The following is an 18488-nucleotide window of genomic DNA, read 5'->3' on the forward strand; positions in this document are numbered from 1 at the left end:
CATGAGCACCCATTGGAGGCTTGCAAGCAAATGCAAACTCGTTTCTGAGCCTTCTGCACTCACAGTGGACATACTTGCCCATACTCAGTGTTAAGAGCTTATCAGCATTTTCAGTGATTTATTTTTACCGGACCGTCAAAGGGGAAACACTGTGTGTCCCTTGTACTCTCTTTGGCGGGGCTTGATGCTCTGTGGAATTGATGGCTTTGCAGGCTCAGCTCTCTGGTGGGCCCAAGAAAAGCCATAATACTGTCTATGATCTAACTTGCTCTTCTTGTTGGTGGGAGGGACGCTGCTTTGCAGATTCGTACATCCTGAATGTCAGAGGAGTGTGAGTCTCCTGATAGGAATTTCCCCAGTAACGCAACCTTTATGATTTTCAGCCTGGGTCTTATTCCAGTAACAAGAATTTACGGTGTAAACTCAGTTCTGATTTTTTTTTTCCTAGACTTTTGCTGGTTTTCTCTCTGAGCTTCTAGAGTTGCTCCCCTACATTGAATTCAACAGCTCTTTTCTTTTATTAGACAACTCTTCTTTACTGAGTTTTTAAAAACATTCAACTTAGAATTTATGTAAACAGGAACTTTTGCTTTTTAGTCATGTTTTATCTGTTTACATGATATTCAATTAAATGATGTCATTGCATCAAGAACAACTAGCAGAAAGTGGTTTGGAGACAAACAGAAGAGAGCCTTAGAGAGCACATAGCTTAGCTGGCAAAGCAAGAGGGGTGAACACACAGCCATGAAACATTGAAACATCGGTTCTGGTCCATCATGAACAAAACCCTGAAAGAGTGTGTTTGACTTGAACCAAACACTTATTGGGATCTTGAATATTTAATAATTTCTTTTCCAATGATTATTTATTGGGCAGCATGTAAATTTTTGCAGATTTCAGCCTTATCTCTTTTCGAGATCTCTAGTGACAAACAGTACATGCTACGATGCTGTAAAAATGGCCCCAGATCATATATCCTACACAACATACGGTAAAATCTGATATACATTTACAGGAACTAGAATTTTTAACTCCATAGTGTTAAGAACTGTGGGTTTTTTAAATGTTATTTTTTTGGGAAGAAAGGGCTAGAAGAATGTCAACAAAAATACTTTAAGCATTTTTCAATAGTCTTTTAAAAATTCAAGTGAAGGGCAGCTGGGTGGCTCAGTGGTTGAGCATCTGCCTTCAGCTCAGGGTATGATCCCGGGTTCTGGGGATTGAGTCCCGCATCAGGCTCCCTGTGGGGAGCCTGCTTCTGTCTCTGCCTCTCTCTGTGTGTCTCTTGTGAATAAATAAATAAAATCTTTAAAAAATAAATAAATAAAAAAGTAAAAATAAAAATTCAAGTGAGTTCAAAAAACCTACAAAAATTTTCTCCTTTGCTCTGCCCCTCTATCCCTGGTTGGGGAGAGGCCATTGTCAACAGCTGAGCCTATTGTCACCTGATGGAAGAAAATGGGGCTTCGCTGATTTCACATTCTCCCAGGAGTGCATGTGAGATTATGAGGACCACCCCCCCACCCAGTGCACAGCAAAACATGTGATGCACATCGCATTCCTTTCAAAGATTCTTGAGGCAAACTTTGCCCCAACAAACAGCAGAGACAAAGACTGCAAATGGAATTACACTTTCCAGGAATGTCTCGGGGAAGGAAATGAACTGAATACCTTGGGAACTGACAGATATTTTGACTCTGTTTCCTGCTCCCCTCCCTGGATTCACCGGTGGTGGCAGTCCAGCTGCCAGTCCAGCCCAGCTCCGGAGGCCCCTTCCCAGGTCCCGCCCAGCACGAAGGAGGCCAGGGGCCCCTGGGCCTTTACCCACACGCAGCTTTGTCAAGTACCCCAGGCTCCAGGAGACACCAGAAATTTCCCTTGGCCTGTGCAACCTGAGCTCCTGCTTCCTCTAAAGGAGTTTGAGGTGATTTAAGGGCAAGGCTGCCCAGTAACAGGCTTGGCCACATGCTATGGGTAAGATAAAACCCCACTGCACGATCAGTGTGAACACATGGCAGGGAGGAAGCTGCAAGGGCCAGACTGGTCCCAGATGTTTTTGCAAGAATAGCTTTCCGGGCAGCATTTTCCCCACACTCTGTTCTCAGAGTGAGTTGGTGCCATCATTAATTCGAGTACAAGCCCATGTGTGTCCTTCAGGGAGAGGCTGCTCCAGTCAATTAAAGGAGAACCACTCAGAGTCATGTGTTGACAGCTGTAACGAAGGAAAAAGCACAGCAAGGGTGTTCACATTGTATTTTAAATAAAGGAAAGGAGGCTAGCCCTCCAGAATACTTGATTGTACACTCGGAGGCAGGGGGAATACATTTGATAGGTTCTAATAAACCCAGCTTGGCTTCTAATTTGTGAGGCATCAATCCCTGTATTAAAAACCAAACTAGAGTTTAGTTATGTTGCTAGAGGATTTGAACGGTATAATGAAGTGCTCCATGCGATTGGAAAGTACAGGATGGTTACTGCATGAAGTGGTTGTTAAAATGCATATCCCTAGAGCACTGAATTCAGACAGGCTCCTGGCAGACATTCCAGAAAGAAATGTGCTCAACCGAGGGAATCTGATGAACAATAAGACCAGAAGAACTTGCATTGTTTGGGTCCCCAAAATCACTTCTTTGGGCTCAGCCTTACCCACATCAGCCACAGGAAAACATGACCTAAGAACTGGGCAGACTGTGTTCATCCCAGTGTCAAAGGATAACAAACACATTTAGCCATCAGGACTTCGCGAAGGTAGGCTTGCTAAGTATGCTCTTCAGAGAAGCAACATTTAACCTTGCAAGTGACAAACAAATTTGGGTCTGCTCTTTTCTTCTTTCCTTTTTCTTTTCTTTTTTTTTTTTTTCTTTTTTCTTTTTAGAGAGAGAGAGCATGTACGAGCAGTGGAAAGGGCAGAGGGAGAGAGAGAGAGAATCTTAAGCAGGCTCCACACCCAGCACGGAGCCCTCTGTGGGACTCAATCCCATGACCCTGATCATGACCTTAGCCAAAATCAAGAGTCAGGGGCTCAACAGACTGAGCCACCCAGGAGCCCCAGTTCTGATATTTTTGATGGAAATCTTTTTCAAGTGGCCTTTATTCACCTGTCTTGTAGTTTGGCACACACCAAATGTAAATCAATTTGGGGGCTGGTTAAGGATCATCATTCAAGATCAGTTGTCCTCAGAGACTGCATGAGATCCCTGCCCTTGCACTAACTGGGCCCTGATTGCAGTCTTCTGGTTGTCTGGGGGCATAGGTTGTCAGTAATGGCCATTAGTGATGGTGAGTCTACCTGCTTTGTAACAGGGCTGCTAGGATACATTCTGTTCCAGTAAACCTGCAGGGTGTGACCATTCTATGGCTAACGTGGCTGGCTTGGGCAGAGCTATGGTTAGTCTTCTGGTCAACTTGGCTGGGCTATAGTCCCCAGTGATTTAATGAAACACCAATCTATGTGTTGCCATAAAAGCATTTTATAGGTGTGGTTAACACCTACAGTAAGTTGGGTTTAAGTGAAGGAGATTACCCTCAATAATGTGGGTGGGCCTCCCCCAATCAGCTGAAAGGTCTTACGAGCAAAAACTGAGATTTCCCCAAGAGGAAGGAATTCTGCTTCAACACGTAGCATTAACTCTTGCTTGAGTTTCCAGCCGACTCTAAAGATTTCAAACTGTCTAGCCCCAACAATTCCTTAAAATCAACTCCCCTTTCTCTCCATCTCTGTCTCTTCTCTCATCGGTGCTGTTTCTTTGGAGAGCTCTGATACAGGCAATCGTTTGCAGTATTTGGGGATTGTGGGGTGGGAGGGGGGGAGTGTGTAGTTGGAAAAAAGCCTACTCCTCCTTTCCCCCATTTCAATCACTGAAGATTCAAATTAACCAGGTCCCCCCATATCTTGAGTCAGAGATCACCAAGTGCTTTCTCAAGAGGACCTATGCTATAGGTGGTGTCACTTTGTGAGGCAATGACCCCTTCTCATGTACCCTAAATGTGCAGTGCTGAGATGGGGTGGATGGCAAGAATCTACCTTGAAATAAGGGAGGAGCTTTCTTTTACCATAGTCAGTCCTAACTCACCTCCATTCTAGCGAAGATGACTCATGATCAAAAATGAACCTTGGCTTCGCATCAAATGATAGGCAACAAACATGTACCTGTATGCCTTAAGTTAAAATATCTAAGGCATGATTATTCTTCTTTTTCTCTTTTGACTAATCTATCAGCTATCAGAACTGATTGCGTCTACTATGCTGATTTAACGTAGATTTAAACATTTTTCATGCAATAAATTGGCGCCTTAAACACTTTTCTTTTATTTATTTATTTATTTTTTAATTTTAATTTTTTAATTATGATAGGCACACAGTGAGAGAGAGAGGCAGAGACATAAATCAGAGGGAGAAGCAGGCTCCATGCACTGGGAGCCCGACATGGGATTCGATCCCAGGTCCCCAGGATCATGCCCTGGGCCAAATGCAGGCGCCAAACCACTGCGCCACCCAGGGATCCCAACACTTTTCTTGATAAAGGGTGAATTGAGTCAAATTATCAAGTAACCAGAAATTTTCCATTTTGTTCCCATTGAAATATTTCCGTGTCAAGAGAAGAAATAGATTTTCATTTATCGGAAATGTGAATCAGGAAGTTCTAAAGCACAAAAACAAAACCCAGGAAGCTTAGCCCAGGGAGAGAAGAAAGATCAACCACAATGAATTTCCTGTCTGTAGTCTAAGACCCCTTCATGTGGGAGCTCTGGAGAAAGTGCAAAGGCCACATAAAAACCACATAGAGGTTTACATTTTTACCAACTAACTTTGCATCTTGATGAAAATCTGCATTCTGCTCCAGAAAGAGCAACCTACCCTAGGGAGCTCGTGCTCTCAACCCATCTGAACAGCCATTTAGTGCCTGTAACTCTTGGAGATGACCCTAAGATCTTAAGCCAACGTAGTTTTAACTCCTTTTTGATACAAACTTCCCAGGATAACACTGTAACCTGAGAGCATTTTCCTTAGATATTTTGGCAGTAGAGATGCCTGAATCAGCATGTTTTAAACATGTGTTTTGTAGGTTAGGAAAATTCAGTTGGTAGTGAAACTGTTGAAAGGCTTATGGAAATTTAAGCCAGGACTATGGACATTTTCCAGAGCTTCATAGATCAACAAATGAGAAGCAGGCAGGAAGATGCTGTACCTGAATTACATTGTACTGAATTTTGTAGTGGTATTTCTGAGTTTGAATACCTTTTTAGGGATCCCTGGGTAGCTCAGCGGTTTAGCATCTGTCTTTGGCTCAGGGTGTGATCCTGGAGTCCCGGGGTCGAGTCCCACTTGGGGCTCCCTGCATGGAGCCTGCTTCTCCCTCTGCCTGTGTCTCTGCCTCTCTCTCTCCTTCTGTGTCTCTCATGAAAAAATAAAATCTTTTAAAAAAATACCTTTTTATGCATTCTCTTTTATGGATACAGAAATCTCAACCTTTTAATGAAGATGTCTTTTAAAATCTCTGTTTACATTAGTGCCAACCTAATGGCTTCAGCAAATGTCATTCTGTTGTGTTAGGTGTATGTGTGCCTGCTCCTGAGGAAAACAAGTTAACCTTTGTTTGGTCAAAGCTGGCAGGACCGTCTACAGGTAGAGGATGCTGCTGCACAAAAATGTAGGGAGTCTTGATTGGCTAAGGCTTTTTTAAAGGGTGACTGGCATCATTTGCTATAACAAATAAGTCCAAGTTTCAGTGAAAAATGTTCTCTGTCTTGGCTCAGTCTAATATAGAAGCGATGGAATGGCGATGTGCAGGGACTCTGGCTCCCTCCATTTAATGGTCCTTCCATCCCTGTGGGCTTCAGGATTCTTCACTGGGTCTTCCATATTTGGCTGGAAGTTGGAGAAAGAGGGCGAGCACACAGGCCCTTGTGGGAGGTTTCAGAGGCATTGCCTGGAAGTGTTGTGCATACACACCTGCCCACATTCCATTGGCCAGAATTCAAGTCCTATGTCCCATCCAAGTGCATGGGCTCCGGGGAATGTAGCCAAGCAGTGGACCAAAGAAAATGAGGTGACAATCTGCCAAACATTCACATTCTGTGTCCCCACAAGCTGAAGGACTGGAAAAGGCAGAGCAGGAAGTGTGCAGTACCAGAGTGGAAGTGGAAGACGCTCATGTTTCCGTGTTAGTATATCACATACCCAGCACTGCACTGAATATTTCTCTTAGGGCAGAGAGCCTCTTGCTCTTCCATCCCTTGCACAATGCCAGCACATCCAGGAAGGTAACACTTTGAACTGTCAAGGTTTGGGTTTTATCTGTACTTGTCAGGCATTCCACTTGGTTTGCCTACCTGCCCCTTGTCCCCTCAGGAATTTGGTCTGGAGTGGGAGAGGGCGCACGTTGTCAAATGGATGTTTAAGAGCCTGTGGAAAGTCTTCTGTGTCTAGAAAGAAAGGATTAAAGTTTTCATTAATATTTAATTTTTGAAAGCTATGCATTCACAAACCTAGCTGTTGTAAGTTTCTAAGTTGAACTTGAATATCACTTTTATTACTTTTAGTAATACTTTTAAAAGCTAATACTTTTAGTAGTAACCTGGGTAATCTTTCATTTTGATAGTGTTGATTTAATGCACAAAATAACAGATTAAGTCATTCTTAATAAAGAGACATCCCCCCCCCCCCAACACATGGGTTTAAGACAGTGCCACCGGAGGTCAAAGAGGGACACTGTGGTGTCTCTTCAGGGAACACTTAACACTGTTTATGCTCTTAGTTAATCACATTTCCAAGCAAACACTTTAAGCGCCTGAGAGAGCTTACTTTGTGTGCGTGTGTGTTTAATTTTTATTAATAAGCATTCTGAGTGCCAATACATTTAACTTGACATTTTGGAAAAAAAAAAAAAAGGATTCACTCTCTAAGCTTTGTTCATAAAGAAAAACCTGTTCTGTACGTCTTAATCTCTAATTTTGATGCTTAACACCATAATGCTTCTAAGGTTATCATTTCATTTTTGGCTTCATTTTAACAGTTCTGTCTTGTTGCATCTAGTTAAAGAGACTAGAAAACATCAGGTAGAGAAACGCAAAAAGACTAATTAAAATAACATGAATATAAAACTTTACTAAACTTTTTAAAAAGCATTTAAAATAGGACAGGCTAAAATTAGAATACTTTTGGCAGAAAAATTACCATCTACAAACCAGATAACATTCCATAAAAATATTTTCTCAAGAACCGCATTATAAATAATATCATTTTACATAGATTAAGAATTGGGGCACCCAGGTGGCTCAGTCGGTTGAGCACCCAACTCTTGGACTCTTGGTTCTGGCTCAGTTCATCATCCTAGGCTGCTGAGTGAGCCCTGCCTCTGGCTCTATGCTCAGCAGGAAGTCTGCTTATCCCTATTCCTGCCCCTCTGCTCCTCCCTCCCCATCCCCATGCACATACACTCTTTCTTTCAAATAAATTTTTAAAATCTTTTAAAAAAGGAATAACTTGCAATATACTAAATGTTTATTTATATAAAAATCTCTTTTATGACATAAAAATTTCTTTCTTAAAAAATCTTTCAAATGTAATTTAGCACTTTGGGACGGTTCTGCTCCCAGTAAATGACAGGAACACGCTTTAAAGATGTTAGGTAGCACATCTTTTAACTAGAGATCTAACCAGGTAAATCTTGTCAAACAGATAAAAGCAAAATCTTTGCAAGATCACTTAAGTTCGTCACAAATCTGATGAATCAACTGCCAACAGCAGGGGTTTTGTTGTTGTTTTTAAGTTGTTTACCCATTTTCCAAGAGTGGAATCTCATTTTGCCCAGCTCGGCCCAGAATCTACATACGTATTAAGAGAAGCCAGTTAGGATCCGAAATATCTTAGTCAAAGATGAGTTTTGACTAACATAGGGAAGATGGATTTTTTAATGTATAGATCCTATTTTTAAAATATTTTCTTGCTGAGTGGCTTCAGACATCAAAAAATCCGTAGAGAAATTATTCCCACATAGCAAAAAACTCACAACCAACCAACCAAATAAAACCAACGTACTTTCTAAGTTGGTGGCATAACACAAGAGCTCAGACCAATGCTTCTACATTCCTTAATTTCCATCAATATATGAAATTTAAAATTAAGTCCCAAGCAAGACGGCATTGTACCGTCTAAGAGTTGAATGCAGAGAAGCTGATAGTCACCATCATTGTGGAAAGACCCACAGAGCCCCTTCATGAGACCAGATACTGAGAAACAGTCTTCTACCATGAAATGAACTTCCTTATCCACTGGCTTCCATATTTCCCTCCCACGGCTATATCTGAAGTGGCGACTGTTAACTTGTGGAAAGAGCATGGCATTGGTGTAGGGGAAAATGAATGGCCACTTGGAAAAGCTGGCCAGAAAGCTCCCCAAGTTCAGGGCAGGATGACTCTTTCCCTGGTCTCTGGGAGTTGTCTGGCCCATGCTAAGTGCCTGCCAGGCTCTGTCAGAGCAGACCTCCCCCCTTCATTTCAGGAAGGATGGGACAGGGGGGCACTGTTGTCCACACCAAGATCTCATGGATGGCAGGATAACACTGTGGTCATGCAAATGCTAATGGCTACCTTGCTCACTAGGCAATACCAGCAACTAATCACAGACTTCTGGAATCCCATCTGATCTGCAGAAACAAAGCAACAATTTTTTTTTGATAGTGTCATGTTTCTGCAGCTTCAATACCACAAACAGTTCTGAGACCCCGGAACTTTCTAGGGATGCAGATGATCCAGAGGTCAAGATAGTCTCCACTGGAAGCCTTTAATGAGCTGGCCAGGAAGACAGAGACAGACACAAAGGATTGTAGTGCAGCAGAGCCACCAAGCAGGGGTGGCGGGAGCTTGAGGAGCAGAATTGGGACCCTGCATCTTCCATATGCTTTCTGAGATGGACTGTACTTGGTTCCGAGTTCTCACCAGCAATGAACGTGTTAGAACTGACATAAGAGTTTCCTAGTGTGGGGCTTCATGAGTTCCCACAGGAGATGTGAGCAGCAGCATTAATACCAGGGCTTTACAAATACAGATACTGGGCTGCGTACTACAGGCATTTCCCATGATCATTACCTGGATTAAGAGCCACTTAGGGAAGGCGAAGGGAAAATGGATACTGTGGATGCTCATTTTGTGTTCTCATGACACTGGGGTACACTGGGAGGAAGGGGGAGATAAAAAGACAAGCCCTGGTGCTTTGGGTAAAATGGAATCGCTCCAAGGTAGATGACCTGCAGCTTCTAACCCTGTTCTGTCCAGTACAGAGGCCACGGCCATGGGTGGCCACTGAGCACTTGAATGGTAGCTAATCTGAACTAAATGTACTGAAGCACATCTACACCAGACTCTCAACACTTTGTGTGAAAAGAAGACTAGCTCATTAATATTTTTATATTGATTGCATAGAAAAGGGACAACATATTGCATGTATCTGGACTAAGTACAACATATTATTAAAATTAATTTAAAATAATCACCTGTTTCTTTTCACTTCTTAAATGTGGCTACTAGGAAATTTGAAATTACTCGCATGGCTTGCAATATACTTCTACTAGGCAGTGCCGCTCAAAACGAGAGGGAGGGAGACCATCCCTGCTCCAAAACCTCTGGTGGGTTTTTGGCCCTCACAGCAAGGATCTGCATTGGCAGAGGGACAGGGCCAGTAGGCAGACAAAGGACAGGGGTCAGCTGTCAGTAAGGAGTGTCGTTTGGAGTAGCTGGGACCATTCCTCGACACCTGGGACCACCAGGATCCCGGGAACCTGAGAGAGTCCTCCCGCGAACCGAGGGGAGTGTCTGTCTGACATTGGAAGACTGTCACTGTCTCACGGTGGCTGTGGCCAACACATGATCCATATGTGTCATATTTGCTTGCCTACACATAGCTCCGTTAGGGAAGCACCTGCTACATGTGTTATTGATAGAACCTGTTAAAGTGTCGTGAGAACGATGTGGTTAAACCCCACGTCTGTCAACCCCACGGATACAAATTTTGCAGAATTCTAATTTTTGCTTCAGTGCTCTAATTTTATCACTGGCAACAAGTCCCATCAGTCGCTTTCTTGAAGTTGCGGGCTTGGCTTCCTCCCTTTTAGAGAAAATGTCTACGAGATACTTAAGTCCAAATAACCATGGTTTGTCTTTCTTTCCAGTGCAAACGATGCTCTGTGAGACACCTGGTGAATTTAGCTCCCACCTCAAAATGACTGCCCCGTACTCCTTCTGGGGACAGCTGGTCACCAGGGTGCGCAGCAGAAGCGCCTTGGGTAGACTTCTGCTTCCTCACACAGGATAATAAAAAGATGGTCACTCACTGGTTGAGATTTAATAAAATCATGATTTTGTAATGCTTCATCAGGTTTATTCTGAAGTGTCACTGGGTTTTCTGTCTCTTTCTATCTCTGTCAAATTAATTGAATCATTTAAAAAAATTATCAGGGCTGCTTGGGTGGCTCAGTGGATGAGCCTCTGCCTTCAGCTCAGGGTGTGATCCAGGGGTCCTGGGATCAAGTGCCACATCAGGCTCCCCGCAGGGCCTGCTTCTCCCTCTGCCTGTGTCTCTGCCTCTTTCTGTGTGTCTCATGAATAAATAAATAAAATCTTTTAAAAATAAGTAAATAAACAATTATTGGTAGACCCTTATATCCAATGAAATCTAGAACAGAAGCCTAATCTATAAAACAGACCGAAGAGGGGCACCTGGGTGGTTCAGTCGGTTTAATCGCCAACTCTTGATTTCAGTTTAAGTCATGATCTCAGGGTCCTAGGATCCAGTCCCCCTGAGTCGGGTTTTGCACCTTTCAGGCAGTCTGCTTCAGGATTCTCTCTCCCTCTGCCCTCATCCCCATGTATGTACTCTCTCTCTCTCTCTCTTTGTATCTAAAATAAGTAAATAAATCTTAAAAAACAGGGCAGCCCTGGTGGCTCAGTGGTTTAGCGCCGCCTTCGGTCAAGGGCCTAATCCTGGGGACTCCAGAGCAAGTCCCCCATCGGGCTCCCTGCATGGAGCCTGCTCCTCCCTCTGCCTGTGTCTCTGCCTCTCTCTCTCTCTCTCTCTCTCTGTGTCTCTCATGAATAAATAAATAAAATCTGAAAAAATAAAAATAACAAACAAACCAAACGACTAGTTCAAGGTGGGAGATCTGTGGGGCTGGGCAGCCGCAGGCTCCTCCTGTCCTTGGGTCTCCCTGATGTCCCTTGGAGGAATAACCAGGGTTCCTAGTACCCTGGGGTTAAGGTAGGTATCCCAAACCTACCAGTTTGATCCCTGCTCCTGCAGCACACTGTTTAAAGATCTGCTCCATCTAGTGTGCTCTGTGCAGGTGAGAAGTTGTTTTTCAGAAAGCCTTGTGAGGAGGTGGCTTGCTTTGATTTCTGGCATTTAAATCTGAACTTCTTACTTTATGAAAGGATTCACAGTAGGGTTTCCTTTGCCCCCCACCCCCACCCCCTTGGACTACACTTTAGAAGTGATCTGTATGGAATGCAGCTATAGCATTCCAGAAGCTCGTTGCTGGGGTCAGTTACAGTGTGGAGCATGGGAAGGATCCTGGGCCTTGGCCTGGCCCCCTCACAAAGCAGAGATTTTAGACAAGTTATTCTCTCTGTCTGGGCATCAGTTACATCATATCATTACTAGATTGGTGCATTAGAATAAGAGGCGAATGGTAACCTCTGTAGGAATTTGAAAGGAATTTGAAACGAACATGCAGGGGAAGAAAATTCCATTTTGCATATTATTTCACATTTTCATGCACTGCTTGCAGATGGGAAGAAAAGGATGTTTCATGTTAAGAACTGCTGGATTAAGTTAATTGTAAGATTCCTTTTATTTGTAAACTATTATGTAAATGTGGAATGATTAAAGAATAAATTGCATTTGTGGTTCCAAAAATTAAGAGTGAGCAATTTCAGTGTATTATTTTATCCATAATTATTAATGATGTGTATGCTAGTTAAGTATTAAGGTATCTTGTGAGAGATTGAAAACTCTTAAAAATAGCAACCCTCCCAGCACCTGGGTGACTCAGTGTGTTAAGCATCTTTAAGCATCTGCCTTCGGCTCAGGTCATGATCCCAGGGTCTTGGGATTGAGCCCCACGTTGAGCTCCCTGCTCAGCAGGGGAGACTAGTTCCCCTCTCTTCCCTGCTCATGCTCTCTCTCCCTATCTCTATCACTATCTCTGTCTCTCTCTCAAATAAATAAATAAAAGCTTTTAAAAAAATGGCAACCTTCTAATTCTAGCAAAATAGTAAGTCAAAAATACCTGTCTTCCATTCTTTGCTTCTGGTTTGAGCCTCATTAGCTCAATTATTTACCTACATTAAGAAACAGGAATAAAATTGGGGTGCCTAGGTTGTTCAGTTGGTTGAACATCTGGCTCTTAATTTTGACTCAGGTCATGATCTCAGGGTCCTGGGATGGAGACCCTGCATCAGGCTCCCCACTCAGTGGGGAATCTGCTAGAGGATTCTCTTCCTGTCTCTCCCTCTGCTGCTCCCCCTGCTTATGTGTGAGCACTCTCTTCTCTCTCTAAAACAAATATGTCTTTAAAAAAGGAAATAGGAATAAAATTATAAGAATATTACATAGAGGTACAGTAATTTGTGAGTATATATAGACTTCATTTCCTAAATACGGATTTTGTGTTTTTACTGGAAAAGTAATCTTGCTATTCTTTTGTGGCTTTTTCCCCCCCCCAGATATTTTAAGAAAAATTCTACAAAAGAAGTTTGACTTCTCAACTGATTATGATAAGGTAATTTTTATTGATATCTTTGTTATTAAAATAAGTATATACAAGATTTTGGCTGACTTGGAAGTAAATCTTTAAACAATCAGTTAATCTGTGAGGTTTGTAATTTTTTTTTTGACTAAGAACTTTTATGGAATATTGAAGCACCTTAAAAATCCCATTTGAACAACAGCAGAAATTCAAGCTGTGTGTTATTTTAAAACAGAAACTTCTTTAAGGGAAGTATTATGGTATTTCTTTTAGCTAAGGGAGAACTCTCTAAGAAAAATTGTTTGAACGCTTCTAGAAACAGGGATATATACTTTGTTTTAAAAGATAGTTTGTTAAAAAAACAGCTTCACATTTGAAGTGTGCAGTTGCCCCCACTAGAGATAAGGAAAATAGCCCTTGTCAGGAGGTGAAGAGCCAGATGGCAGAGACAGTACCTAATTGTTTAAGGAAGAAGAAGGAGAAAAAGGAAATAGGTAGATTTATAAATAACATGCAGAGGAATGTAGATGGAAGTAATTAAATCTAATTGAAGCTCTTCCATAAGGCGGTGATTTGGGGGCTTGTTGTAAAAAGGATAATAAGCAGGGCTGGAGCAGGTGGGGAGGTGGCATCGCTGGCATCCCAGGCTTTGGGGCCCAAGTAAACCACCAGGACAAGGTGTGAAAGAGTGGAGTGGAAGGAGAGGTGAGCTGGGACCCTGAACGCTCGCTGATATGAGTGGATGGTATTTTCAGAAAGTATTGAAGGACCTTGTGCGTCAGGACCTCTACTTACTACCCCAGCACTGCTCTGCCCATTCATTCTGTTTGCTCTAGGATCGACTACCTAAATGGAGGAGTGTATTATTTTGATTTCGGTTGACCACGAGTGTGGGTTGCCAGTGAAATAAACAGACAGATGTTTGTTGCACTGAATGTCAGGGTAATAATAATATAATAAAATACTTGAATCTGTTTGTCAGGCTCTTGGTCCTACAGGGTCAGGCACTTTGCTCTCTCCTTCCCTGGCACGAAGGTGACTCTCAAAACAATAAAAGCAGGCATATGGTGGACATTCTCTAATGGCCAGCCACAGCAAACGTGAACAACAGTATCCCCAGTGGGTGTGGGGGGCAGCGTAGGGGGAGGGTGCAGTGAACTCCTGTCCAGCGAATGGGTACCTCAGATACCATGCTTACCATGCCCTTTATTCTCAATTTGCAATAAAATGATACTCGAGAGCAAACAAACACAGAAGTCAAAGAGGAAAGCCTTATCTAAAAACTATTTATGTGTATAAAAGATGATGAGCCAGTTTCTCCCTGGTGCTAATAGCCTTCCCTAGTACCCTAGCTATGAAAACATTTTCATTATTAAATGCCACTGGCTTCATATATCTCCCAAACATGATTGCCCATGTCTGCCTGTGGAGCGACTGTTGCTTTTATACTGATATTGAAAATTAGTGTGCCATTAGCAGCCTGGCCTGAATGCCAACTAGTTACACCAAGGAATGGGTGGAGGTTGTGCTTCACCTGGTCCCGGCCTTGGAGGATGGGATCCTGAGACCCTGAGGTGACTCTCAGCAGCCCAACAGGTATGAGCTGGAATTGGGCTGCCACCATGCATGGCAGGATTTTTAGCTGGGCAAGTCCTTTATGGTGGGCTCAGTATCAGATTTAGAGCACCTGTAAAATTTGCCATCTCCCTAGAGCCTGATTTTCTCTCCAACTTAGGTGCCTTTGCAAATGAGCAAAAACCACTGGTATGGGGGTAAAGTGGAAAAAAGACAGATCTGAGCCCTCACGAATGACCTCAATTCTCTCCTACATGTGGAACTGGGTCGCATTTTCCACCACTGTCCAGGAAAGAGGGATTTGGTTAGTCTAAGACACTGGAGAGAAGCCAAGCACTTGGGAGGGGAGCTCTCGGGTTGCTTCTAGTCTGCTGTATATTGGGCATGTTGGGTTAGAGTCCTCCCAAGCAGACCCAGAGTTGAGGACTCATTGGTCTGGGAGGTGCAGGGAAGGCAGGCTGGGAAGTGGAGAGATAATACTAGGGAGTGTGTGGCATGAGGCCATCTGGCACGAGGGGTGACGGAAGTGTCATCCTGTAGAATTGCTGGGGAAACGGTGCAAAGTCCTAGTGTCTGAGTTAGCCCATGGGCAGGGTGAGGGCGCTGAGATCTCTAGACACCCAGACCGAGGGGCACAGGGTAAGGGCCATGTGGGCATGGGGAAAAGTGTTAATCCCTAAGCACTCTTGATCTTCTACAGTTCCAGAAAAGGCCTTCACACTCTTACTGGCGTAGAGTGAGAAATGCCAGTAAGCTAGAAGTTCGAGGAGGCACAGGGAGGTGCTTGAGGCCTGAGGAGTATGGGGGTGTATCAACAGGACCCTCTTCACTGCCCAGTGCCCACCCCCCCACACTGGCTGTCTAATCCACACGGTCACACAAGTCAGGTCCGACCAGGCAAGTGTCCCTGGGGGGCAGCTTTTCAGCTTTCTGTGTCCTGTGCTCATCATTTTCTTTTCTGGTGAACCCCCAGGTGGTGGTGGAGCTGGGCTGCTGAGTCGGTGGCCTTCTAGCAGGGTGCTCTCTTAGCGAACTCTCTTCACAAGGAGGTTTGGAAGCATCCAGCAGACCTCTGGTTCCAAGGTTTGGGCCTGGCTTTGGAAGGAAAATAGGACTGCCTTTTGCAGAACTGCCTCCTTTTTACACTTCAGCTGAAAGTTCAAAGTAATACTTTAAGATCCTTAGATCCTTGGCCACTTCTTCTTGACATTTTTTTTTATACTTCTCCTTTTGGTTCTTTTGTGTTCCTTTTATCCTTGTTTACCCTCCCCCCCGGGAGGCTGATGGGGAACAATGCACTGGGACAGGAACAAACACGGGAAAGTGTGGCCTTCACTCTGCCAACGTTCTGTTGGGGGAAGGGAGGTTGTGGGAGAAGATATAGACGTGGATGTTGGGGGTTGGTTGTGCCTCGGAGTCACATAGTTGAAGCCTGGCAGACATGGAGGTCCAGGAGGGGAATAGGATTTGGAAATAAGGAGCCACGAGGAGAGCCGAGGACCAGGCAGATGAAGCTATGGAAATCCAAGCAATGGCTGTAATAATCCCAGGTTCCTAGTGTGTCTGTAGCATGTGCTATGGGGTGGGTGTCCTTGTTCATGATTTTGCAAGTATTAAGCCATTTGGTCCTCGTTGGAATAGTGTATCTTCACCGGTGGTGTTAGTCTCTACTACATGGACAATTTGTCCATTCAGTTTGCTCAGCGTGTGCCAAGCCCCACACTCCAGTACAAAACTGAGCCATGCAGAGCATCTGAGGTGTGTTCCTCGGGATCAGAGTTTGGGTGATCCCTCTCCAATCCTCCAGCTGACTGATAAACCGAGGGAGACAGCATACCATCCTCCCAGCTCACCTGGATTTACTGCAGAGAGAGCCTCTCAGCCTGGCTTGTCAAGTGGTGGCTCCTCCATTAAATAAAAGGACATGATTCCTGTCTTCAAAGAATGCATAGTTTGGGACAGTTTAGGTAGATGGTTTACAATCACTTCCACCAGCAATCCCTAGGTACTACCCGCTCTCTAGAAATCTTCCCAGGGGACAGCTCTCCCCGCAACCCCCCCCCCACCTCCATCTTTTCATTTTGTGCATCCTTATCCATAGGAATGGCCAGCTTCTTTGTGATGACCTCCTGGGTTCATTTCCTTGTGGTCATGGTCCCTTGCCACTCCAGCCTCTTGGTCATCTCCCCTTCCTCATTCAAGTTATCCCACCATTATTACCTTTCCCTTTCTTGAAGCTTCCCCTGGGGGCAGGTGCTGGGCCTGGGCGTCCTCCCTGCTGCCTCTCATGACCTCACCAGTGCTAACAGTCACTGGCTATCAATTTGGCACTTAGGAAATGGCAGGTCATCATTCCAGGTGGGTCTGTGGTATTTGGAACCCATTCTGTGTGTCTGCAAAAGGTAAGTGAATGAGTTCCTTGTTTCCTGCCCTCCAGGGGGAATGTGGCATGCTGCCTGTAAGAGCACACTGTCCTTTCCAACTAAGGGAAGTACCTTCTAGGACTCTCCAAAGCATGTAGAGAGCAAGGAGTGCCAGGCAGTCGGTGACTGATCATTGCCTGAGGCATGTTGGAGCTGAGGGATGAGAATCATTCTAACATGTTTTGATTATTATTTCTGGTGATAAGGATGACTAATTGAGCATTACTCTGGGAAACCCTGGTCTAAGCACTCCACATGTATTAACTCAACATACATTAAATAGTTTACGTGAAGCACTTAGAATAGAATAAGACAAAAAATGTGTTGCTTCTCACTGTTTTCTCTTGTTCTCTTTGCAAAAACCACATAAAATAGGGTCTCTGCTTACCCCATTCTGTCAGTAAAGTAACAAAAACTCAGAGTAGCATTGGCAACAAGGCCTAGGCCTGTCCCCAGAGATTCTGATGTAGTTGGTCAGGGCTGGCCAATTATTGATATTTGTCAAAAGGTCCCTGGGTGACAATAATGGGTAATTAATTGGAGGGGAATCCCAGACACAAAGTGGCACAGCCAGATTCACACTGCTGCATTGCATGATAATAACTTGATACCTGTGTGACACCAGCATGAACAGGGGAAAGGAAAAGATGCACCCAGCTTCACTAGGCAGGGGAGTTATTGGTACCCCATCAAATATATCAGACCAGACCGACCCCTCCATGTGAAAATGAAACACAAAAGAATCAGCTGATTATTGTAGTTTACAGGTGGCTCTGGCCTGGCCTCAGCCCATCACGATCAGCCCTTAGAGCTGACAGCAGGTTTCCCGAACCCACCTGATCATAGTCTTGACACCGAGCTTTGTTTAAAGACAGATTCCTGGTTTTACCCAAATCTCCTGATCCCCACTCTAGGGGAGGAGATGGAACCAGTCTTTTTAACATGTCCTGTGAGGTGCTTATGGTAGTAAGTTTGGGAGGCAACAAGCCCGTAGAGCCCACACCCAAGAGGGGAGTCCAGGGTCATTCAAGATGCCCCATGTGATCCTGTGGACATGTACATCTGAGCTGCCCACCCCAATATTTTGGATGCCTCCACTTAAAAATTAGTAATATCACAGGCATCGTTCTTTCGCGTCTTTGAAAATCTGCCATGTAAAGCTATTGTTTCCGAACTTTTAGATTTTCCAGAGTTTCAAAAAAGTAATCCAGGAAATGACTGAGAGTTATCCAATTTCATTTTGCCACACAAGGATATTTAAAACCCATCATAGCAGCAGTATTAACTCTGTCCCCTTTCATATACATATCACCTCCTTCTCTCCACAAAAGGATAAAATGAGCAAATTTCACTTCATGGGAAACTCATTGTGTCTTCATTTTCCTAATTCTCTGGGGGACGGTCCAGCCCTGTCTCTGGACCACCATTGAGGGAACTCCCTCAGTTCATCAGTTTATCTGATTCCAGTTGGGCACCTGTTGCATGCCAGGTCCCGGAGTGAGCACTTGGGAGAGAATGGTGAGCATGACGTCACAGTTCTCACTCTCCCGGAGTGAACTACACAGCTCTGGCAGTGCTCCCGTGGGAGCCAGTCCTTCCATGCAGGACTGGTGTGGCCTCCAAGGCAGCATGAAGCAGGCCTGAAAGCAAACCCAGACTCGGTTATCAAGACAGATTCTCAGGAGGATGCAACATCCAGACAGACTTGAGTTTCATGAACCGAGGAGTGAAGGGAATAATGTTCTGG

At 44.1% G+C, this 18488-nt stretch overlaps 1 protein-coding gene across 18 annotated transcripts in view; it reads left to right on the forward strand.

Annotated features, from left to right (window-relative positions):
• The window catches only part of PROM1 (prominin 1), a 133276-nt gene that overhangs the window by 55419 nt on the left and 59369 nt on the right, over nt 1-18488 (forward strand). For 16 of the 18 annotated variants that reach the window (XM_035714228.2, XM_025437328.3, XM_049108596.1 and 13 more), the window contains one exon: nt 12721-12776. The exons of the other annotated variants lie outside the window; for them this stretch is intronic. In XM_035714228.2, the coding sequence (XP_035570121.1) occupies nt 12721-12776 (56 nt within the window). The remainder of the gene's footprint in view (nt 1-12720; nt 12777-18488) is intronic. 18 annotated transcript variants of the gene reach the window in all.

This window comes from Canis lupus, chromosome 3, assembly GCF_003254725.2.
Source record: "Canis lupus dingo isolate Sandy chromosome 3, ASM325472v2, whole genome shotgun sequence".
NCBI classification, from domain to species: Eukaryota; Metazoa; Chordata; class Mammalia; order Carnivora; family Canidae; genus Canis; species Canis lupus.